The following is a 20283-nucleotide window of genomic DNA, read 5'->3' on the forward strand; positions in this document are numbered from 1 at the left end:
CATAGCTCCTGACATGACCTTTCATGCCTGAAGGAAAGAAGGGCCCCTCTGCCACTGAACTGCAGGTCCCCCGGGTCCCTTCACCCAATCAGAGAAACCCAAAGGGATAGGACGGGCCCTTTGTATCATGAATTTTGGCTGTCCAGCACATGGCTCTGGAACGCCAACCTACCCCTCACACGAGCGTCAGAAAACTACCAAGGTGAAGTCACAGCTACTGCTGCAACGCCGTCTTCTGCACCATCCACAAGAAAGTGCGCTTACATGACGCTTGTGCTGCCAACCTCAAAAGAGGACCGGGGAATTGGAGGGCTCAATGCATATACTATATAACTTGGGCGAGTCCCAGATTATGCTAAATACAGGGTCTACAGGAATTACAGCCGGCATCACCTGCCCTCTTGGGTTTTCGTCTGGAAGCGGCTTGGGCCATGCTACCATTAAGTTAACTAGTCTGTAAGACGACTTACGACCACCTCCAAGGGACAGCTGAGACTGCAACCAAGAGCCCCCTAAGCTCCAGACCTGCGCAGAGACTCGCCTGTAAAAACCAACGCCACTCCGACACCAAACGGCATAACCACCTGGGTACAATCCCTCTACAGCAATATTGTAGACTATCCCAGGCAAGCGACCAGGTGATGAGGAGGTCCTCCCCTGCTGATATCCCTCCCTAAACATACAAGCGCAGTTCACAAAATTCCATTCTCACTGCAAGTATACGCTTGTGCAACTAAACCCCCAAAGGATGCAGAAATCTACTGCAGAGCGCAAATGCATATATTGGTGGAAACTTGCGACGTGGACTTACATGTAAAATACAGGAATGCCACAGTGCCAGCCGGAATCACATGCCCCCTAGTTTTGCCTGTAGACTGCAAGTCTATGCTACCCCGGGGATAGCTTGTCTTTAAGGTTAACTTAGGACCCCCCCTAAGGGATACGAAAACTGAACCGGGGGGGGGGACCCAAGGTTGGCGACATCAAGCGTCAGGCCAGCTTCTCACTTTGGGAGGGACCTAACCACTCAGGTTCCTTCACGCGGCTGATCAATGCTGGCCAAGGGAGCCCCTCCAAACAAACCATGATAGAGAGGCCGAGTGTCCACCCAGAAAAGGAGCCCAACGTGCAAAACCACCTCCCCAGAAGAGAAACGAGCAAAAAGGGGGGGGTAAGATACCGGATAGATAGTTCTATATAAGGAATCCAGGGGGCCACCTCTTAGGGATTATTGGCAATCCAGGCTCAAGCTGTGGGTGCCACAGTTGCTCTACTGACACCTGAATTGAGTGTTACACTGCGGGCTGCAGACCGCGGGTGGGCTGCCTTCGGGTACCCGAGCCTTGGATGAACAGACAGACCACAAGACCATAAAGGAAGCGGAGAAATGACAATTGACATGTGACCTTCCCTACTCCTAGGTAGATTAACCCATGTACCGTTCTCAGGGGTGTACAGGTACAGGACTAGCTGTACCTCCTGGTTGAGGCCCCAGGAGATGAAATGTGCCAGGGGATAATCCCATAGTCTAAGGCTGGGCCTGGAGCTTGCTAACAATCCTACTTTGGCACATCCACGACCGTCTTCCGTGTAGCCAAACCTAGCCAGACAGTCAGATAAAACCCCAGGTGTGAGGGTCCTACCCAATAGAGCGTCCCAGGAGAAAGAACAGCAGCAAAACTGTAATGAGAATGAAATTAGGTGCCAACACGAGTTTCCCCCACAGCCAATAAAGGCTCACATGACGCGGCTCGGGGCTTCACCCGTAGTACACAAGACGTGTGAATCTATGCAGTGCCTATTCTACCGTGATTGACAGACCAAAATACGTAGAATACATGCCAAGTGACTAAGAATTAGCACCTATTGCACACTGATTCCACACTGTAGAGATTTACCTACCTACTGTTCCGCCCGTCGCAACACTATCTCATTTGGGAGAACGATAAATAGAGTCCCGACAACACTCCCAATGGCCAATACCCAGGGAGTTCAGATGGTATGAAAGTCTGCCCCAACAACATGTTAAGCAGCATGTTACCTTCTCTCTGAGCTTGGGCCACTCCTAAAACCGCGCACTTCACTCTTAAAACACCCCAATACCTGCACATAGTATACTCTAGCAGCATGCATACCAGACCCCTTCCACTTGTAAGGGCCCATAAACTCACTCCTGATGTATGCTCAGGAAAACAGGTCTGGACCTAGCTCGACACAGCGGCCCAATCTGGTGGACTTTTAGAATGGGGGGGTACAGGGTAACCGAATACTCAAGTGACCATACAGGACGCACAGATAGGTAGGGCCTACCCCCACCTGATGGAGTGCAGTGCCCCGACACCCTACACATGTAAGAGAAGCACCCCCACACAAATCAAATACCTTTGAGAGAAGGGCTATGGAAAGGAGGGAGGCACTACACTGAAGGTTTACGATAGTGAGGGAAGCATAGCGGAGCCCCCGCCAAGATTGTAAACCCCCCTGGCCGTCCAGTCATTTCTGTACAAACAGTCAACTTAAATTAGAGACACCAGCGACTTCTTGACAAATTATCAATTTAGAATGGAAAGACGGGTACCGTTTAATGTCTCCGGACTTAGTGTCACTATCTACCAGAATGATACACTGGGATGATAAGGGCACTAGAGTAATATCCTAGCGAAGGTATAACCAAGACTTTTGCACATTGCTGCCGCAGGGAAAACTTTCCCTACTACAAGAATAAGACCGGCGATAGTAGCAGGAAATATTTAAACGTAAGGAGGTGCTGCGGCGTAAACTGACCGCCCGGCGAAAGGCAGCAGCTTTAGGATCAGAAAACATGCATAAGCAAACGCCGGTTGCAACACCACACCACCGATACCCACTAGGCTATCTAGGGTCGTTAGAGCCTATCACAGTAAGACACCCTATGCATGCAACCATCCTTTGAGTCATCCTGACGAGAGATTCCAGTCAGGGACCGGTGTAGAAGCATGACATACAGTGAAACACCGTGTGAGTAATTGGCCTAGCCCCCCAATGGGCTAATAGAGCAGGAGACAAGTGCCTGGGTCCGTGATATATACAACGATAAACTAGAGTGATATTAGCCCTGCTTCTGGAAGCCTAAACATTAGCGCGAACGCCAGACATCTCCCCGTGTGCGCCGACATCGGACTGGAATCAAAGGACCCGAATTTGTAATGAATGACAAGAATTGTCAGGAAAACCGATATCCAGGCAATAGAATTTCATGCACGCGATTAACGCCTGTCCATGCAAGTTAACAACATACCATCCCTCTCCAGTCCAGCAAACCCCAAAACGTAAGTATCACCTCTGAACCGACACCCGTGGTGAAGAAACATCCTGCCCTTCTACACCGCGTGCAGGTCTACAAAGATAGGTATGATCGGCGGCCAAACTAGGGTTTGAGCGGGGGAGCCGTAGAGAGAAGAGCACATTTTAGGATAGATGGCCTAAAGGGCAGTCCTAGAAGAATAACTCTCACGACCAGGGGTCTGGTCGTTCACCTTCTAACAAAAGACTGAGTGTGGACTAAAGATCACCGCAATACTCACCGACCGCCACAACCAGTGGCCGACCAGTGGCTAACCCAGGGCATCAAATAGCGCGTGCCAGCACATTTTAATCAGGGCAAAGCGTGTTTCATCAACTAGGGAAAACCACGTGAATAGGATTTATTTCCCTGGAAGTGCGCCAGAGACCCAGGGCCTCGGAGGGGTGGGGCGCATTGTAGTGCCTAAAGGGGGACAAGATGTGTAAGCCACGCAATCTAAGCATGTGTACACTAGAGCGGCTGCAATATGAGGGTGAAGGGAGAGCTCCAAGGAATAAAGTCAACTCGCGATGCTGAAGTATTCGGCATAGGGCACGTTTCTCACATGCATTTCATATGTTATACAGCACTATTCATCCAGTGTAGGGAATCAGAGCACTTAACATCACCCGCACACATTATACACAGACGATGAACCATACATGTGCGAATCAATCTACAGGAGACTAGGAGCCCGCCCTCCTTATGGCCACTGCGTGGCCTCGGGCAGGCGCATATTTGTGAGCGTGCAGAGGAAAGGGGGCATTGGGAGATAAGGGGACTGCTGTACAAAAAAAACAAGGAGGGGGCAAGGCATCAGGCCTTCCTAATACGTCACTTCCGAGTGCCCCCATACTCTGCAGTAGCCGTAAGGGTGCTACTGCTACAAGGGCTGCTCACAGTCATAAGAGCCAGGTTCGCCAACTTATCGGTGGAGTCCAGTTCATATGAGGCTTCCATAAGGATGCAAGATGACGGGCTTGCCCGACGGGGATTCTTGGTACTGCCAAGCGTGATGGTCCTTGGAAGAACCCCATGCCTTCCCCCACAAGAATGAAAGAACTCACCCTAACTCAAGAACAATAAGCATGTCACCAGCTGCCTCTCCAATTTCATTGAGTCCTCCCGCTATCTGGAGCCTAATCAGGCTGGCTTCAGGCCCTCATTTTCCACCGAAACCGTCATATTGCCTGTCTTCGACATGCTAAGAAGAAATGCAGACTCAGGAATCCCCCAGGCTCTCGTCCTCCTGGATCTCTCGGCCGCGTTCGACACGGTTGACCACAACATCTTGCTCAACCGTGTCGAACAGGCTGGCATCCAGGACCCCGCTCTCGGCTGGATCCGGTCTTTCTTGTCTAACAGATCCCAAGCCGTCCGCCTAGGCCCCTACACAGCCCCCAAGACCCCCACAACCTGCGGAGTCCCTCAGGGCTCCTCCTTATCACCCCTTCTGTTCAACTTGTACCTCCTTCCCCTACTCCATTCACTCCACAAGTGGGACATTACAGTCTTTAACTATGCGGATGACTTGCAGATCATCTTCCCACTCAACTCCCCCAATGCAATAGACAATTTTCACTCCGCCATGCTCCACATTCAAGATTGGATGAACTCCAACCAATTGAAGCTAAACCCCGGGAAAACTGAGCTTCTTCTCCCAGGTTCTAGCCGTTCCTCTTGGGGTACCCAGTTCTGGCCTCACGCACTGGGACCCCCGCCGGCCCCCTCCACTTCTGTAAAAAGCCTCGGCGTAATAATTGACGCCGACCTTTCTCTCCAACCTCATATTAGCTCCGTGATCTCATCCTGCTCCTTCCAGCTTAGAAAGATCCGGAAGGTCAGTCATCTGCTTCCCACCCCTGCTTTGACTCAGGTCATCATCTCTCTTGTGCTCTCCCGTTTGGATTTTTCCAACAGCATCTATCACGGACTTCCCAAAACTCATCTTCACCGTCTTCAGGTGATCCAAAACCAGGCAGCCCGGATCATTTTTAAATCCCCAAAATGGCAATCTGCCAGACCTATGATGTACAAACTTCACTGGTTACCAATTGAACAAAGGGTGGCCTTCAAGCTGGGCTGTCTCACATACAAAGCCCTCAATTGCCCCTGCCCTGCCTTCCTGACCTCTCTGATCACCCCCTACTGTCCAAACCGCAACCTCCGCTCGATCCATCTTAAATCTCTTACCACACCCAAAATTAGAACTAACAAATTTGGTGGACGTAGGTTTGCCTTTTTGGCTCCGAAATTCTGGAACTCCCTTCCTTTGAACATCAAATCAAGCAGCTCCCTCCTGCATTTCAGGAAGTTGCTCAAAACTTTTCTCTTTCCCCTTCCCTGCTAACCCTGCACCCAACCTCAGCTCTGGAATCCGATGTCTTATAGCGCCAGGAAACTCATGGTGTCAGTGCGCTCTACAAATTTCATTTAATAATAATAAAAAAGCAACTTGTTTATTTTGTTTAATCCCAACCAACCAGTGCTGGATACCCAAGCTTGCAATTCCTTGACCAAGAAGGCAGGGACCAAGTCCCAGAAAATAGATAGGAGAGGTAACATTTTGCGGAGGCAACGTGCAGTGTTATCACTTCGTCATAAGGAGGACTGTCACAACTTTACAGACATAGCTACGGTAAAAAACTAGCGTTTTGTATCATATGTTCATGTAAATATACGATTCACTGTGCATATTGTCATATATAACCCACACGCAGGGGGTTAGGAGGTGTAGGATCATGTTTTCTTAGTTTTTACTGGTGCCCTGAAGAAGCCGCTTGAGTATTTGGACACTATAAAAAATGAAGTAGATATTATTCCAGATGGAAAGTTGAAAGGAACATTTAAGTTAATTTACTGATGCAAATCATATGCGTATTTTCCACCAATTAATTAACTGACCTTTTGAATGAATCACAATTGCTTTTTGAAACAAGGCTTACACTTCTGTTGTGGCTTTAAAAATAGTTTTTCAATAGGTAAATGGTCGGCATTCATGTTATAATCTTAGGGTGATAAAGGTATGACAAATGATATGGCTTTGAGTTGCAGCCTTACGTGTCTCTGACACCTCACCTCATTCCCCTTTAGAAATGATGATCACTCTTTCACACCTTGGAATCTATTATGATGACGACGGACTTTGTCTGCCCGCCATCCCCCTGGAAATGGGACCGCCCGCTAAGGGTGCGGTGGTCCCGCATGGGCAATTAGGATGCGCCTGCCACACCGGCGGGCGCATCTCGCATTTTTTGCATTGCGGTGGGCGGTGCTGTCAGCAGCACCCGCCGCAATTCAAAAAAGGCATTTGTGCATGCGCATGCACAACGTGGCAGGCCGCACGCGGTGCCTGCCACGTCGTCCATACACATGCAGGTGGGTACCATCAGTACCCCCCATGTGCCACCCCACACCCCCAACATCCTGGGGGCCCGCAACAGGCCCCCATCTCAGGAATCCGCTTGCCTTTCCTTGCCACCACGGAAAGGCTGCTTCCCGCTGTTATCATAATATGGCTGGCAGTGTCTAGCAGACACCGCCACCATATGTAACCCTTTTCCGCCCGGGCGGCCCGTGAACTGGGCGGGAAAGCGACGGACGGTCTTCCCGTCCGCCGCGGTCCCCCCGCCGTCATAATATGGCGGGGGAAATGAGAGGCAGGTGGGGGATGATGGGCAGATCGCCACCACCATGCAGGCAGTGGCGATCCGCCCAATATCATAATAGATCCCCTTGTCTTTCTGAAGGACTCTACTGGCATTTCAAGACCCTCGCACATCTTCAGCCAGTAAACAGTAGGAAATGTTCTGCCCCAACCCTTTGGCACTTACCATAAACTATTGGTGGGGTCCAAGCCCAGCAGGCCCGTGTAGGGTGACCAGCTGGCATGGATGTAAATTCAGGACGGTCAGTGTAAAAATTCTGGACAAAGGGTCACAATTTACAACAAAAATCCAGGACAAAGGGTCATAATTCACAACAAAACTTCAGGTCAGAAGGTCAAAATTCAGGACAAATATTTTGGCCTAAACATACTTTTTACAGACATACCAGAGGAGGTGGCACAATAGTATATAAGTAAGTAAATAGACAACCAAAATAAGTACAAGTGAAAATAAGTTTATATAAGGTTGAGACAATCGTGCACTTCACAGTTTTTTAGTATGCGCGCAGCTTTGCAAAGCGACATCAGGCCCTTTCTGCAATCAAGAGTTGTGCTAATGTAGTAATAAACATTAAATAGTATTTTTTATTTTTATGTTTAAATCTTACTTTAAAATGTACAGTGAAAATGCTGTTCCAGTGCCATGACATTAAGAAGCACTTCACTGAATAGCCTTTTGTATTCATTTTTACTCAGAATTATTTTACCTTGCACCAAACTGAATACTATTTCAAAAGTGGTTATAATGTCTACCCATCCACATTGACAATGTGGTAAATGACCTATAGATGGAGGTTTTGCACAAATGAATGCTCTGGCTCCGACAGTTATTTTATTTTTATTTTCTCCAGCATGGCGCCAAGACAAAAGCGGAATGCCTTGCCCTAGTCTGATGCAGGAGCCGGCACACCACATGCTGCCAGTACAATAGGGCCATTGTCATTCTATATGTGATAATCAGCTGCGGTCTCAGAATGACAATGGACCAGTCCACAGTCTTTGCGAGGTCTGGGAGGGGCTGCTGCAGGCAGCCTCAGTCTACAGATTAAAAGATAAGTGCGAGAGGCCCCGAGTGAAAACTTTTAAACTCATAGGGCCTCTCGCAGGGGAACAGCATACCTTCCTGAAATTCCCCAATTTGATTTTAGTATGATGTCTATAAGGCGTCCGTAATTTTGGGACCCCAAATTACGGACGCCTTACTAACATCATACTAAAATAACAGACGGTCCGTTAAATTTACAGACTGTTGGTCACCCTAGCGCCCGTATTACCTGGCGCCTGTATTACCTGGCGCCTATGCACACAATAGATGCATGTAAACTAGATTCTCATGGCAGACAATGTAAAATGATTGTCTGCTCTGATAAGACGCCGCTGCCCTGGGGGTTCTAGGCGCTACACAGATCAGTGGTTCACAGCAGCAGATACAAGGTGAACTTTCCCAAGTTAACACTGGCGACCAGTAACAACGTCTCCACTGTGTACCTGTGTATATTCCTCCTACCTTTTCCCACCACTAGGGGCATGCTGGAGGTGAGTGGGGGAGAGTTACAGTGAGAGAACCATGCAGAGGGATTCCGGACATTCAGAAGGACTAACCTCTGCCATCACTGTAAGACACCATCAGATTGTCACCCACTACACACCACACCTTCACTAAGGCACTAAAGGCAGCCTCTCTGCTCACCCAGCTCTCGATCCATCATCTTTCTCTAGCCTCATATGGACACCATTTCACTCTATACTCCTCTCTCTCCATCTTCTCATTCCCCCTTCTCTCTATTCCTTTTATCCCTATTTCTCTCTTATGCCTCTGTCTTCCTTTATCCTGTCTTCAAGCCCCTTTGCTGTATTTCCACCTCTCTGTCCTCATCTTTGTGTCCTTGTAACTGGCTTTTTTTGTCTCCACTCTGTTGCTCGCTGATGGTTCTTTCCATCTTCACTTCTCTCTAATATCATCTCCCTGTCCTCGTTCTGCCCTCTCTATTTCTCGTTCAGTTCTCTCTATTCACACTCCCCTCTCTCCTGCATCTCTCTCTGAATCTGGTAAAGTGGCATTAAATTAGAAACTGTAATAACTTTTATCTACAGAGCTTAGAAAGAACAATAGTGTGGTATGCAAACATGTTCTCATCATTGGCCCTTTTCTTCGCTGCGCAGATTTCTGTCAGATCCCCTGCCTCAACGGAGGCCGCTGCGTGGGACGGGACGAGTGCTGGTGCCCCTCCAACTCCACCGGCAAATTCTGCCACCTGCCTGCGCCCAAGCCGGAGCGAAAGGAAGTGGCAGAGCCCGGGGCGAAGCCCGCGGGGGACCTGAAGCAAACCATGATCACACTGCCCCTCTCCAACCAGCTGGGTGAGTGCAAGCCGGGTGTGGGCAAGGATGGGGCTGGGGCAGAGGGCGAATGAAGGTGGCAAACACGGATACATGCCTGGCAGTGTGAAGGAGGGGCGGGGAATAGAGGAAGAGGTTAACATTACTACTTTCTTTTGTTTTTAGGTCAAACGTACATACAGCTTTAATTCTCTGCCTGAATTCTTGGAATGAGTAAACGATAACACTCAGAGACGGGTCTACTGTCGGCCTCTTTAGCCACTGCTTGTTGATACCTTTTTTGCTCCAGTGATACCGTACCTTGTTGATACCTTATATTCTCTCGGGATGCAGTGATGCCTTTTTAGGTCTGGTAGCCAATACCTTTTTATTTGACTAAACTTATGCGTATAATATACTTACTTAAGGAAGATTTTAGGAAATGTCTTCACTCATTGGTCTGTTATTATGTCATTCACATTTTTCTTTTTGCTCTCTAAAGCATTCAGGATGGAGCCTGTAGGTCAGATCACTTCAATCATTGGCTAACTTCACAGTGAGCGAGGGCATCCTGCCTATTCTCGAAAAGCACACCCACACACTAAGTAGTCCATTAAAATGCCAGATAATAGCATAATAATGAATGCTTTTTTAGCCAAAAAATATTTTTGCTTTTAGCCAATTTTTTGGATGAGAGCCCCACTACATCCCCAAACAATAACATTTTTGTAAAAGCAAGGTCAAAACAAACATTGACAAAGCCAAAAGCTTGATAGCCAACATCTGACCTTTTGGCTTTACAAATGCTTGTTCTTTTACGATGCCATGTTTGTTGAAGAGGGGCTTTCTTTGCCCAGTGAGGTCTTCGTTTGCCAGTCATGCATTGTGAGGTCCTATGATACTTGATTCAGTTATGCCTTGATTCTCAATGTCTTCTTTGACCGCGTGATACCTTGTCTAACCCTGGGATGTCTGTTTCGCTCCAGCAATGGCTACCTCGCTCGCATGCATTGCTAGCAGGACTCAGCCCCATACTTCAGGTTAGAACATGGGACGTATTAGAAAAGTGCCCTGGGGGCACAACAAATGTTTGCGCCCACTTTGTGCACCCTCGGGACACTTTGGTATTACAGAAGGAGTCGCAAAGGTTTGTGCAGCCTCTTCTACAATACAGATCTGGCTGGTGCACATGTAGTGCCACCACTATCATTAGAGGGCGTACCCTCAATTCCGCGGGGCGTGAGAATCTTTTTGCCTCTGTGCCTGCACCTTATTCCGACATGAGTGCACAGGCAAACATGCCTTTAGGAGGCGCACTAAGGTGGCGCACTTTCAGGGCGACTCCTAAAGGTAGCCCTCTAGAGAGATGAAAGGGGTCCTATGGATCCACCATACACCCCCTCCGGGTGGGTGCAGTCACTCACTGCACCCACCTGTAAGGGGGCCTCTAATCCCTCTTAAATGTGCAGACGGGTAGCCGCCTGCACAGAGAAACATGGAGCAGTTTTTAAACAGCTGTGCTTGCATTACAGAAGTGCAATGGGAGTTTGCAACTGCTTTATTCCCCCCAGGGCAATTTGGTATTATAGAAGGGGCCGCAGACATTTGTGCAGCCCCTTCTGTAATACAGATAGTGCTGGTGCATATGTTGCGTCAACGCTATCTAAGGAGGGCATTTCCTAATTTGCTTGGGGGCATGGATCTATGCAAATGACGGACTGGCTTTACCGCCGCGCCATATTATGGACACTGGCGCAGAGGTTAAGAAGCTGTCAATGTGCCCCCTGATGGCTGCCCTCTGGATGAGGTTAAGGGGGTCCGATGGACCACCCCAGACATCCCCTTGCAGGCAAATGCTGTCACTCAATGCACCCACCTGCAAGGGATCTTTCTCCCCTCTTTAGAGTTCAGGCAGGAACGGCCTGCACAGTGCAACACAGAAGGCTTCGAAGCAGCAGCTCCGTATTTTACTTGAAGAAAGAGCCAGCACTATCTGTATTACAGAAAGGGCCAAACACGCATCTGCAGCCCCTTCTGTAATACCAGAGTGCCCCAGGGGCACACAAAGCAGCCACACTGTAATACAGGCCCAGCTGTTTAAAAGCTGCTCCATGTTTCTCCATGCAGGCAGCAACCTGCATGCACTTTTAAAAGGGATTGGAGATTTCCTTGCAGGCGGGGGCAGTGAGTGACCTCACCCACCTGCAGGGGGATATCTGGGGATCCATGGAACCCCTTTTCATCCCTCCAGATGGCTGCCTCCTTTCAGTGCGTCTCGTAAAGGCATGTTTGCCTCTGCACCAACATCTGCAATATGGCATGGGTGCAGAAGCAAAGAGATTTCCATGCAAATAAGGGAGCCCCCTCTAAAGATACCGCTGGCGCAACATATGACCCAGCGCTATCTGTATTATAGAAGGGGCCACATAAGTGTCTGCCTCCCCTTCTGTTATACCAAAGTGCCCTGGGGGTGCCCAAGGGAGGCGCAAACGGCCATTGAGGCTTCGGGGAGTATATATATATATATATATATATATATATATATATATATATATATCATGAAGTTAATTGAGGGGCTTGCATGCAAGATTGCACAGTTTGTGTGATGGCCCGGAGGTTGTACTTTTAGCAAGAAAGAATAGCTGATGCTGATTGCTATTATTATATTATTATTTGTGAAGGTCACCCACTAGTTGTTTTTTAAGAATGGCCTTGGTACAGGAAAATGGAAGGGGCGCTGCTGGCGCATAAGGCCTCTCCAAAAGTCCCATGCTTGGCAATGTTACCTACCATTGTCTCATTTGAACCAAACTGTACTTCAGAGCGCCTCTTGCTAGTCAGCAAAGGGCAGCTGGCCCGCTGGTAACCCTCAACCAAAACAAATAGCTCATAAGTTCACCTGTGTCAGGCAAATAACCTATTCAGGCATGTTTTTTTTCTGTGAATTCTGTCACCTACTGTGTGTTTTCTGTTACTAATGGTGGACCTCAAATCCTAGGATGGGAAGGTAAAATAGCATTTGACAAGCTACTGACAACACGCAATTATCATCTCTGAATCAGTTCATCTCTATCAATTTAGAACACTGCTTTTTCAAAGCTACTGACTAAATTTAATGTATGTACCGGTATTGAAAACACTGTGAAAACCCTTCTGGATCAATGGCTGTACGTCGCAGTATGCCTCATACAGGTGCCATATTAAGAGAAATAAACAGAACAATCGAGGCTGTGCTGCACCAGAGGTTACTGTGGTTGCCAGTAGTGGGCGGTAACGGGTTTGGTATCCTAGGACAACCTTTTGGCGTTTGCATTTACTATCTTTAAAAATTAAGCACTGCTCGACCTGTATTATAACTTGTTCCGTGAACGCTGTGTCCCACGTTCATTGTTACCCTACAGGTCCCTTCAGCCCTTCGCTAGTGAATGTCCACATCAACCACCCTCCGGAGGCCAATGTACAGGTGCACCAGGTAGCACGGGTCCGTGGCGATCAGAGCGCGGAGAACAGTGTGGAAGTGGCAGTCCAGCAGCCAGAGCCTCCGCGCCAGCCAGGACATGGGACCAACAATGGACGCTGGAATGAAAACAGCATTGGAGGTGGCAGCGGACCTCAGCAGGGACACCAGGACACACTGGGCACGTGCTATCTTGAGAGCGTGGCCGGCAGGGTATGTGCTGGACATGTCGTAGTCCATGAAACAATTGGGTGTTAGCATGAGGTTCCAGTGGCGGCTGCCAGCTATGGTGGGGGTGAGAAAATGGGTGGAAATATGCTCCTATATAAAGAATTTTTTTTAACTTACTTAAATCCAGACGATATGAAGTACTCCTCGCTCCGGACCTCTTCTCCAGAGACTGCAGTGTGGGCCCCAGCAAACTCCCTTGTCCAATCCCGGTGCTGCTCACATGCTGTTAACCAGCATGAGAGCAGCGCCCTGGTTGGAGGGAGTGGCCTCTCCCTGCACTCCCGAGGACACTAGAAGCCTGTACCTGCTCTCAACCCAGATGTCTTAAGACAGCTGGGTTGAGAGGTTTAAAGTGCGCATGTCTGGCTGGTCGTTGCAAGACGGAAGAGGCATTCACATTTTAAAAGTGTGCAGGCAGCCATCTGTCCATCACTACTCCCTGCTTCTACTCAGCAGGCCCCGTCCTGTCGCGTCCCGACACTCAGATCAGGACGGGATGAAAAAAACTTAAATGGTAATAAATTACCATTTTATTTTTCATCTCTGGAGCTTTAAGGGACATTAAAGTGGGACAACGCTCCTCTGCTCCAGTGGAGAAGCCACCCCTGTGAGGTTCCCCAGTAGTCACTACTGTGCTCCCAACAAAATCAGCGGTTGAGCTGCGTTAAAAAAAGTATGGTAACTGTGATGTTGCGCACAAAAGGAGGCGGGCTGAATGAGTGTAAGGGAGGGGTCAAAAGAGTTGCTAAAAAAATTAAATATTCATTTTTTTTTCTGTCTTTCACCTCCAAATAACTAAATATAAAATAATGTACAGCTTAAATGGTAAATAATGCAAGTTAAGTTTATCAGTGGAAAATGCACTATCGTACATTATGAAACCTTTATTAGTTAATTCACTGCTGAGGTCTGTGTGGGAAACAGAGTACTATAAAATTAAATCCTTTGGTGCAGTGAACAATAGGAAGTCATGCATGTTTAGTGCTACGGGGTCTCAGTCGGTGACAGAAAACATTGTGAATATATATGTAAGTCATTATTTAAAACTTTCATTACACACCGTATAAGACAGGCTGCTACCAAATGCGCAAAAAGGTTTAAAGTGAAACAAGTGCTTCCAAAATATATTAGTAATACCCTCTACGAAGTGTATATTTTTTTATAACTGTCCTTCAAAAGCACACAATTCACAACTCAGCTAATAACACTTTTGAAATCCCACTCAAAAAGAATAAGTCTGTCAGGAAGCTTTAAGTGATTCCATCAATTAAAGCCAATACCTGCTTCCAAGCAGCTTTACATTTGCAAATTAACCATTTGCATACATTTGCATTTCTTTTAAGAAAGCAGGCACACTGGCAAAAATGCGTGTTTCTTGTTTAGTTGTCTGTTCCTCCCTGGGCTTCACATCACAGGAGACTCGAAATTAACCGTCCTGTGATGGTCCTCTTTTCACAAAAAGTACGAAACTAAATGTCTTAAATTTAAAAAGTATGGGCATGCCAGCCACTTCTACCTCTGAACCAAATAGGGTGACAAGTGGTAGTGGGGGATGGATGGGGGGAGGGATTAGGAGCGTTGGGGGTCCAGTGGTAGAGAAGACAAAGACGTAAACACAGGGAATTATGTGGGATGAAAAAAGCATGGGGTCTGTAAAGGGAGCATGGCCTATCTTATTAAGGGTGTGGCTTAAACAGGTAAACTTCCTTGGAAATCCATAGTGTGTCACCCGATCATATTTTGGGTCCCCTTTGAACTTTATGTTATTGCATCACAGTTTGCACTACACATTGCCACTGTACTTACACAACTGCTAACCATCACACTTCTACAAGTGTGACAATTCTGACTGTTCAAGGCTGCCAAAGGTTTGGGTGGCAGGTATTAGTTGTTTTTAATGTATATTTAATTAAAAACAACTTATTTCTGCTCATCTTTATTATTAAACAAGCAGCGCAACCACGTGACAGCTGCTGGAATTGCAGTTAAGGCAATAACGTGCAAGTGCTGGTGCCCAGCACTGGAAACCACTGGCTCAAATTAAGCACTGGTTGACCTGCCAGAAGCAGAATTTAAAATGCTTGTTTTGGGGCCGTCAAATCCCTCCATATACTCAACAATCATGTCTTGGAGGAACATTCAAAAGAGCCATCCAGACATTGGTAAATATCACGTTACAGCCATCCAAAAACCCTCCACCATAGACCATAGGCATATGATGTGGAAAAATGCCTCTTTCCCGTCCACACCCTCTCAAGCACAATGAAGTGCGGGCCTTAGCACACACACACGTTTTTTTCTACTAGGTCTCATATATACGGTGAAAAGTTTCAACTGTAGTAGTCTGCACCCCGCCAGTGTTCAAGCAGAGCCACAGGCCTCCCAGATCCCTCTCCCATTTACGCCTCAATTTGTGAAGTGTAACAGGTGTATTGCTGAGTAGTGTCCTAGGTACTCGAGGTTCACTAAACCACATTTAAGAAGGCAAGCCCATCACATTTAGCCGAGCAGTGACGACTTAGCAAGAGCAGTGCAAGCAGTGAGAAAGAGAGATCATAATTGTAGGGCTATTGTTATTATTTTATTTTAGGTAATCTTATGTGTATATAAACTCCAGGAGCTGGTGAATGCTTTACAGAGAAAATGTGTTTCTCAGCTGGTGACTGCGCCTAGAACAGTGCTGTTGTGTACATGGTTGGGAATGATTGAAACAAGATCAGAAAAAAAACACAAAACGTGATGAGGTTTGGGCAGCAGTGTGTCAGTGGAACATTGCTAGAAAATACCCATATAATCAGTTTTTAACATTATACATTTTCCATATTACAGTTTTTGGCACAGTCTGATACCGGGATAAGAATCTAAATTTGCAGATTCTAAAGCCAAGAAAGTTCATTTGAAGATGAAAATAAAAATTGGAAAAAACACCTTTTCTAGTTTGGAGTAGGAAAGCAGCGCATTGGGTGTAAATAACATCGTGTTTGTTCCCCGTCTTTACCAAGCCACAATGGAAAAGGACACCTTTCACCTCTGGTAGAACTTTTAAGATGTAAAAACCCATGCTCGTATCTCCGGGGGCTGCCCCTTCCCCCCTTTTGCTACGCCACTGCTGTCAGTTGTTTGAATGGGAATATTGTATATTAAGTAAAAGGGCCCACTTCATTGAGTGGGGTGGGGAATATTCTTAGCATTTGATGGGTGGGACCAGAAGGCTGTACGAAATTGTTTAGTAGCAATGTTTTGTGGTATAACGAAAAAAGTCAAACGTTCTGTTCCGAGTAGAAAAGGAGCGAATCAGAGTTTTGAAATAAGAACACGTCTCTGTATACCACTGTGACGTATAGTCGTTATGATGATGTGCAGATTATGTCTATCATTTCCTCTTGTTCAATACCTAAGTGTATAGTGGACTTAAATGCTGGAAAACTAATAAAATATATTCAAACAAAACAAAATAAGAACACTTCTCTGTAACTGGTTGCTACAGAGCCACTGAGTATGTTTTGTTAATCCCATATCAGCTTGTGATATGTGGGCAGTAAGAGGAGGTGTTGGTTTAAAGCAGATGTTTTCAAACTTTTTTTTATACCAAGCCCCTTGGTTAAGAATAATATCACAGCCGGGATCAGTGTAAGAGTCAGCAGCAAACAAAGAACAGCTAAAGCATGGGCATCAGCAGTGCACGATTACCTTCAAATACAGAACATGTACTGTAGAGGCAACAGAATTCAGAGCTTTCTTCTTAAACCAAACAATTGCATCACTAGAAGCAAGCTTACCTGCAAGTTTACCCCAAAAGAGAGCAGATGTATAACAGGCAAGAAAGCCACGCGTGGGGCCAGGATCTACTCTGTGAGTCTTGTGATCAAAACAGTATATACAGACAAGTGTAGCTCAGGCAAAAGCCTGCTACAGCAATGTTCTGTCTTTGGCATTGTGCTCCAGAGAGAGGATGCAAGCAGGGGCAGTGTTAGCAGGAGATATGGTGAGGCAGCTCGCCCCTTGAGCAGTGAGGAAAGGACCTCGTTCTCGGATCCTTCCGCCCGCACCTAGTCACTCAGGTAGCTGTCAAGAAGGCTTTATTCTGTACATCACTGATCATCTGCTGCCTCTCCCAGACCCTTTGCTGGACCACACATCACCTCAGCCAGTGATCACAGACCTTCACCTTTCTCTCATTAACCCTCGGTCTGTCCCAAAAGACTGTCAGCGCCCCCGAAAAGATCATAGCTCGACCTCAGTCAACTATAATCTGGTGCCCAACCACCATCAAAGTCTCTTAGACAATCAGGGAAACTCGTATCTGGCCACTAGACTGTCTTCAGTGGCCTTAATGAATAATTATTAAACCCCAGGAGGCGCTCATATCCTACACTGGTCCTCAGCTCCTCTCAGTTCACTTTCTGATTAATTCTTCTTTTGCTCCAACTCTTATGGTGCTTAGAGTCCAGCAGATTCTCTATGCTGGGCCTTTATCTTTTCATTGAAGCCCTCAACATTCCTTTGTCTGTAGTCTGCCGCCATCTACAGGCTCTCCAAGGACCCAACAGACTTAGCCAGCCATGAAACCCCTTTACGGTCCTCCAGGACCTGTAGGATACTCTCACAGACCCTCAACTCAACCTGCCTGCCACCAGAGTTGCTGAGACCTCTACTGACCTTTAAAGTCTGGCATTCAGGCCCCCAGACGAATGTATGACCTTTTCAACGCATACATTCTTTACGCATGCCTTTACAACGCGGTCATTACAACGACCGCGTTGTTACCACTCGTGCCATTACATCGCAAGTTGTATCAACGACTTGCTGTAGGGGGTGCGCTGGACTTAGGAATAGTACTAATTACGATTCCTACTCCAGTTTGTGCAACAGCAGGGAAGGTTTAAAATCCAACACATTCCCTGGTGTTGCACGCCCCCTACAGCAAGTCGTTGATACGACATGCAATGTAATGGCACGCATGGTAACAACGCTGTCGTTGTAACGATTGCGTTGTAAAGTCATTGCTTGTGGAAACAGTTTATTGATATCTTCCAAGTCCATCTGGTAGCTCTTAGATCTGCACTCTGAGTCCTAGGAGACCCCAAGTCCATCCTTAGTGGCTCACTCAGCTTGTGAAACGTCCTCCACTAGCCCCCAAAGCCCCTTTTCTGGTCTTCACAATCCAGATGGCTTCATGGAAGCCTTCACTCAGTTCGCCAGCTCAGTGAGTTTGAGGCACTGACTGTAAAACTAGGTACTAATCTGCAGTCACAGGGTACAAGCGTGCTTTTAGATAAATCTGGACTATATGCCCAGGCCATAAGAAGGTGACACGCCCTTTGCAGAAGCTTTTTATACAAGCCACTTGTCATCAGTCTTGTATTTTAACAGCAATTTGAGATTCTACTGCATAAAACCAGCATGCAGCATGTAAGCCACAGGTTCGAAACCTAGTAAGGTAGATCAGTGGGTTGATGTGGTTGATGCATTGACCCTTGCGTTTCTTGCTGGTCACACGTCTCAGCCCTGGGAAATTGCATACATGCCAACTTTTCAGAAGAGCAAAGTGGGAGAATGAAAAAAAAATCGGGAAAATGGGGCATTGAATCGGGTTAACGGCATGTATGGGCTTTGGAAGTGGCTGCTGCAGGATCTGACATTTGAAACGTAAATGCGCGTGTTTTTTTAAACTTTCAGATGCACGGAGCGCAATGGCAGGCAGAGAGAGGGTGATGCAAGTGTTGTGCACTGGCCTGGCAGGTTGCTGGCAGTGCATGCACTCCTCCTCCTGTGTGGCAGCAGGGGCTGTAACAGCTTCCCCGCGCACACACAGCCGCCCCAGTACTTCACACGTCTTTCAAAGACCATTGCCTTGTTAATGACGCTTTGTTGGTTTTTCACCCCTTCTAGAGCCCCTGCATCGCCACTCTGAATATTGCTGGAAGAATTAGCACCTTACACAATACCCAACCCTGTCAGGTGAAACCCCCAAGGAATCGGGTTTTTGCTTGCAGGAATCGGGAGGCGGGAGACTAACCTTGAAATCGGTAGTCTCACGCCTGAATCGGGAGGGTTGGCATGTCTGAAATTGTAACAGTAGCTATGATACAAACATCTGCTTGTGGTCTTCTTGTTATATGTTTTAATCCTCTGGGGATTCATTATTCGAATGCTGCTTAAATGATTTCCATTGGGTGAGATATTATTAAATGACAAAAACGCTTCAGTTTTATTGTCATTAGTCATTATTAGCTTAATTATGCTGCGCACCTGAATACATTATGTATTACATTTTAGACATTGGACATGATTCTTCCCAGACCCTTTAAAGAAGACAAGTTGCAACATGTCTGCTCTCACTTCTTGTTGTTTGATATTACACAAATGTTTTCACTATTTATTTCTAGGCAGTTGATATATTGTTGTACGTATGAAGTAGCAAGGCTGAATGCATCTCAGCCTATCCTCCGATGACCTGCTGAGTCCGGGGGCCTGGCCAGAGTGTCCAGATTTGCTCTTTCTCATTTCTGCACCCTTAATGGTATACTGCAGCCAAGAGCAGGCTTGGCTTGGGGTGGCCTTCCTCTTATGTTTTTTTTTTTTTAATATGTTTATTGCAGATTCGTAAAATACATAAACTTACTCATCAACATTCCTGCTTCCGACAATATCAATGCTTAAGTCATGAAATAAAACATTACACATCCAGTGTACCCATATCTCGGAGGATGGGCGGCGTTACCCGTAAAACATGTGAGACATATTTGACAAATGATAATTGTAACTGTGCAGCAGGGAAGTCGTAAATCTGCATTTTCTTTCCCCCCCCCTCCCACCCCGTCCCAAATGTAAAAACTGTTACAACCTCCAGAGGCAATAGCACGCTGTCAGTACCATCTTTATAAAAACATTTGTATTGTTTTTCCCACAAGTTAGTATCCAAAACATGCATGACATCATCAGGTAGTGATTCTACCTTCCTATCCCTACATCCCACCCATTACTGTCAGAGTACATACCCTTAGTATCACATTCCAAATGAACATCCAGCACTTCTCTCCCTATGCTCCTCACCCCTCATCCCAGGCCCCTCTTCTTCCCTCCTATCTACTGATCATCTCGTAATTGTTTTGGTCCCTTCAGAGACCCCCGTCTAGGCCATGGCATTGTCTCCACTTACTCCATACTTTGCGGAATTTCCTCGGACAGCCTCTTGCCTTATATGTGACTCTTTCTGCCGCCATGTAGAGGTCTAGTCCCCTCCTTCATTCCCCTATCTGAGGCGTGTCAACCGCTCCTCACTTC

General features: G+C 46.9%; 1 protein-coding gene across 2 annotated transcripts in view; it reads left to right on the plus strand.

Annotated features, from left to right (window-relative positions):
* The window catches only part of LTBP2 (latent transforming growth factor beta binding protein 2), a 1419414-nt gene that overhangs the window by 824713 nt on the left and 574418 nt on the right, over positions 1-20283 (plus strand). For both annotated transcript variants that reach the window (XM_086937485.1, XM_086937488.1), the window contains exons 6-7: positions 9153-9350; positions 12710-12978. In XM_086937485.1, the coding sequence (XP_086793611.1) occupies positions 9153-9350; positions 12710-12978 (467 nt within the window). The remainder of the gene's footprint in view (positions 1-9152; positions 9351-12709; positions 12979-20283) is intronic.

The sequence above is a fragment of the Lissotriton vulgaris genome, chromosome 9 (genome assembly GCF_964263255.1).
Source record: "Lissotriton vulgaris chromosome 9, aLisVul1.2, whole genome shotgun sequence".
NCBI classification, from domain to species: Eukaryota; Metazoa; Chordata; class Amphibia; order Caudata; family Salamandridae; genus Lissotriton; species Lissotriton vulgaris.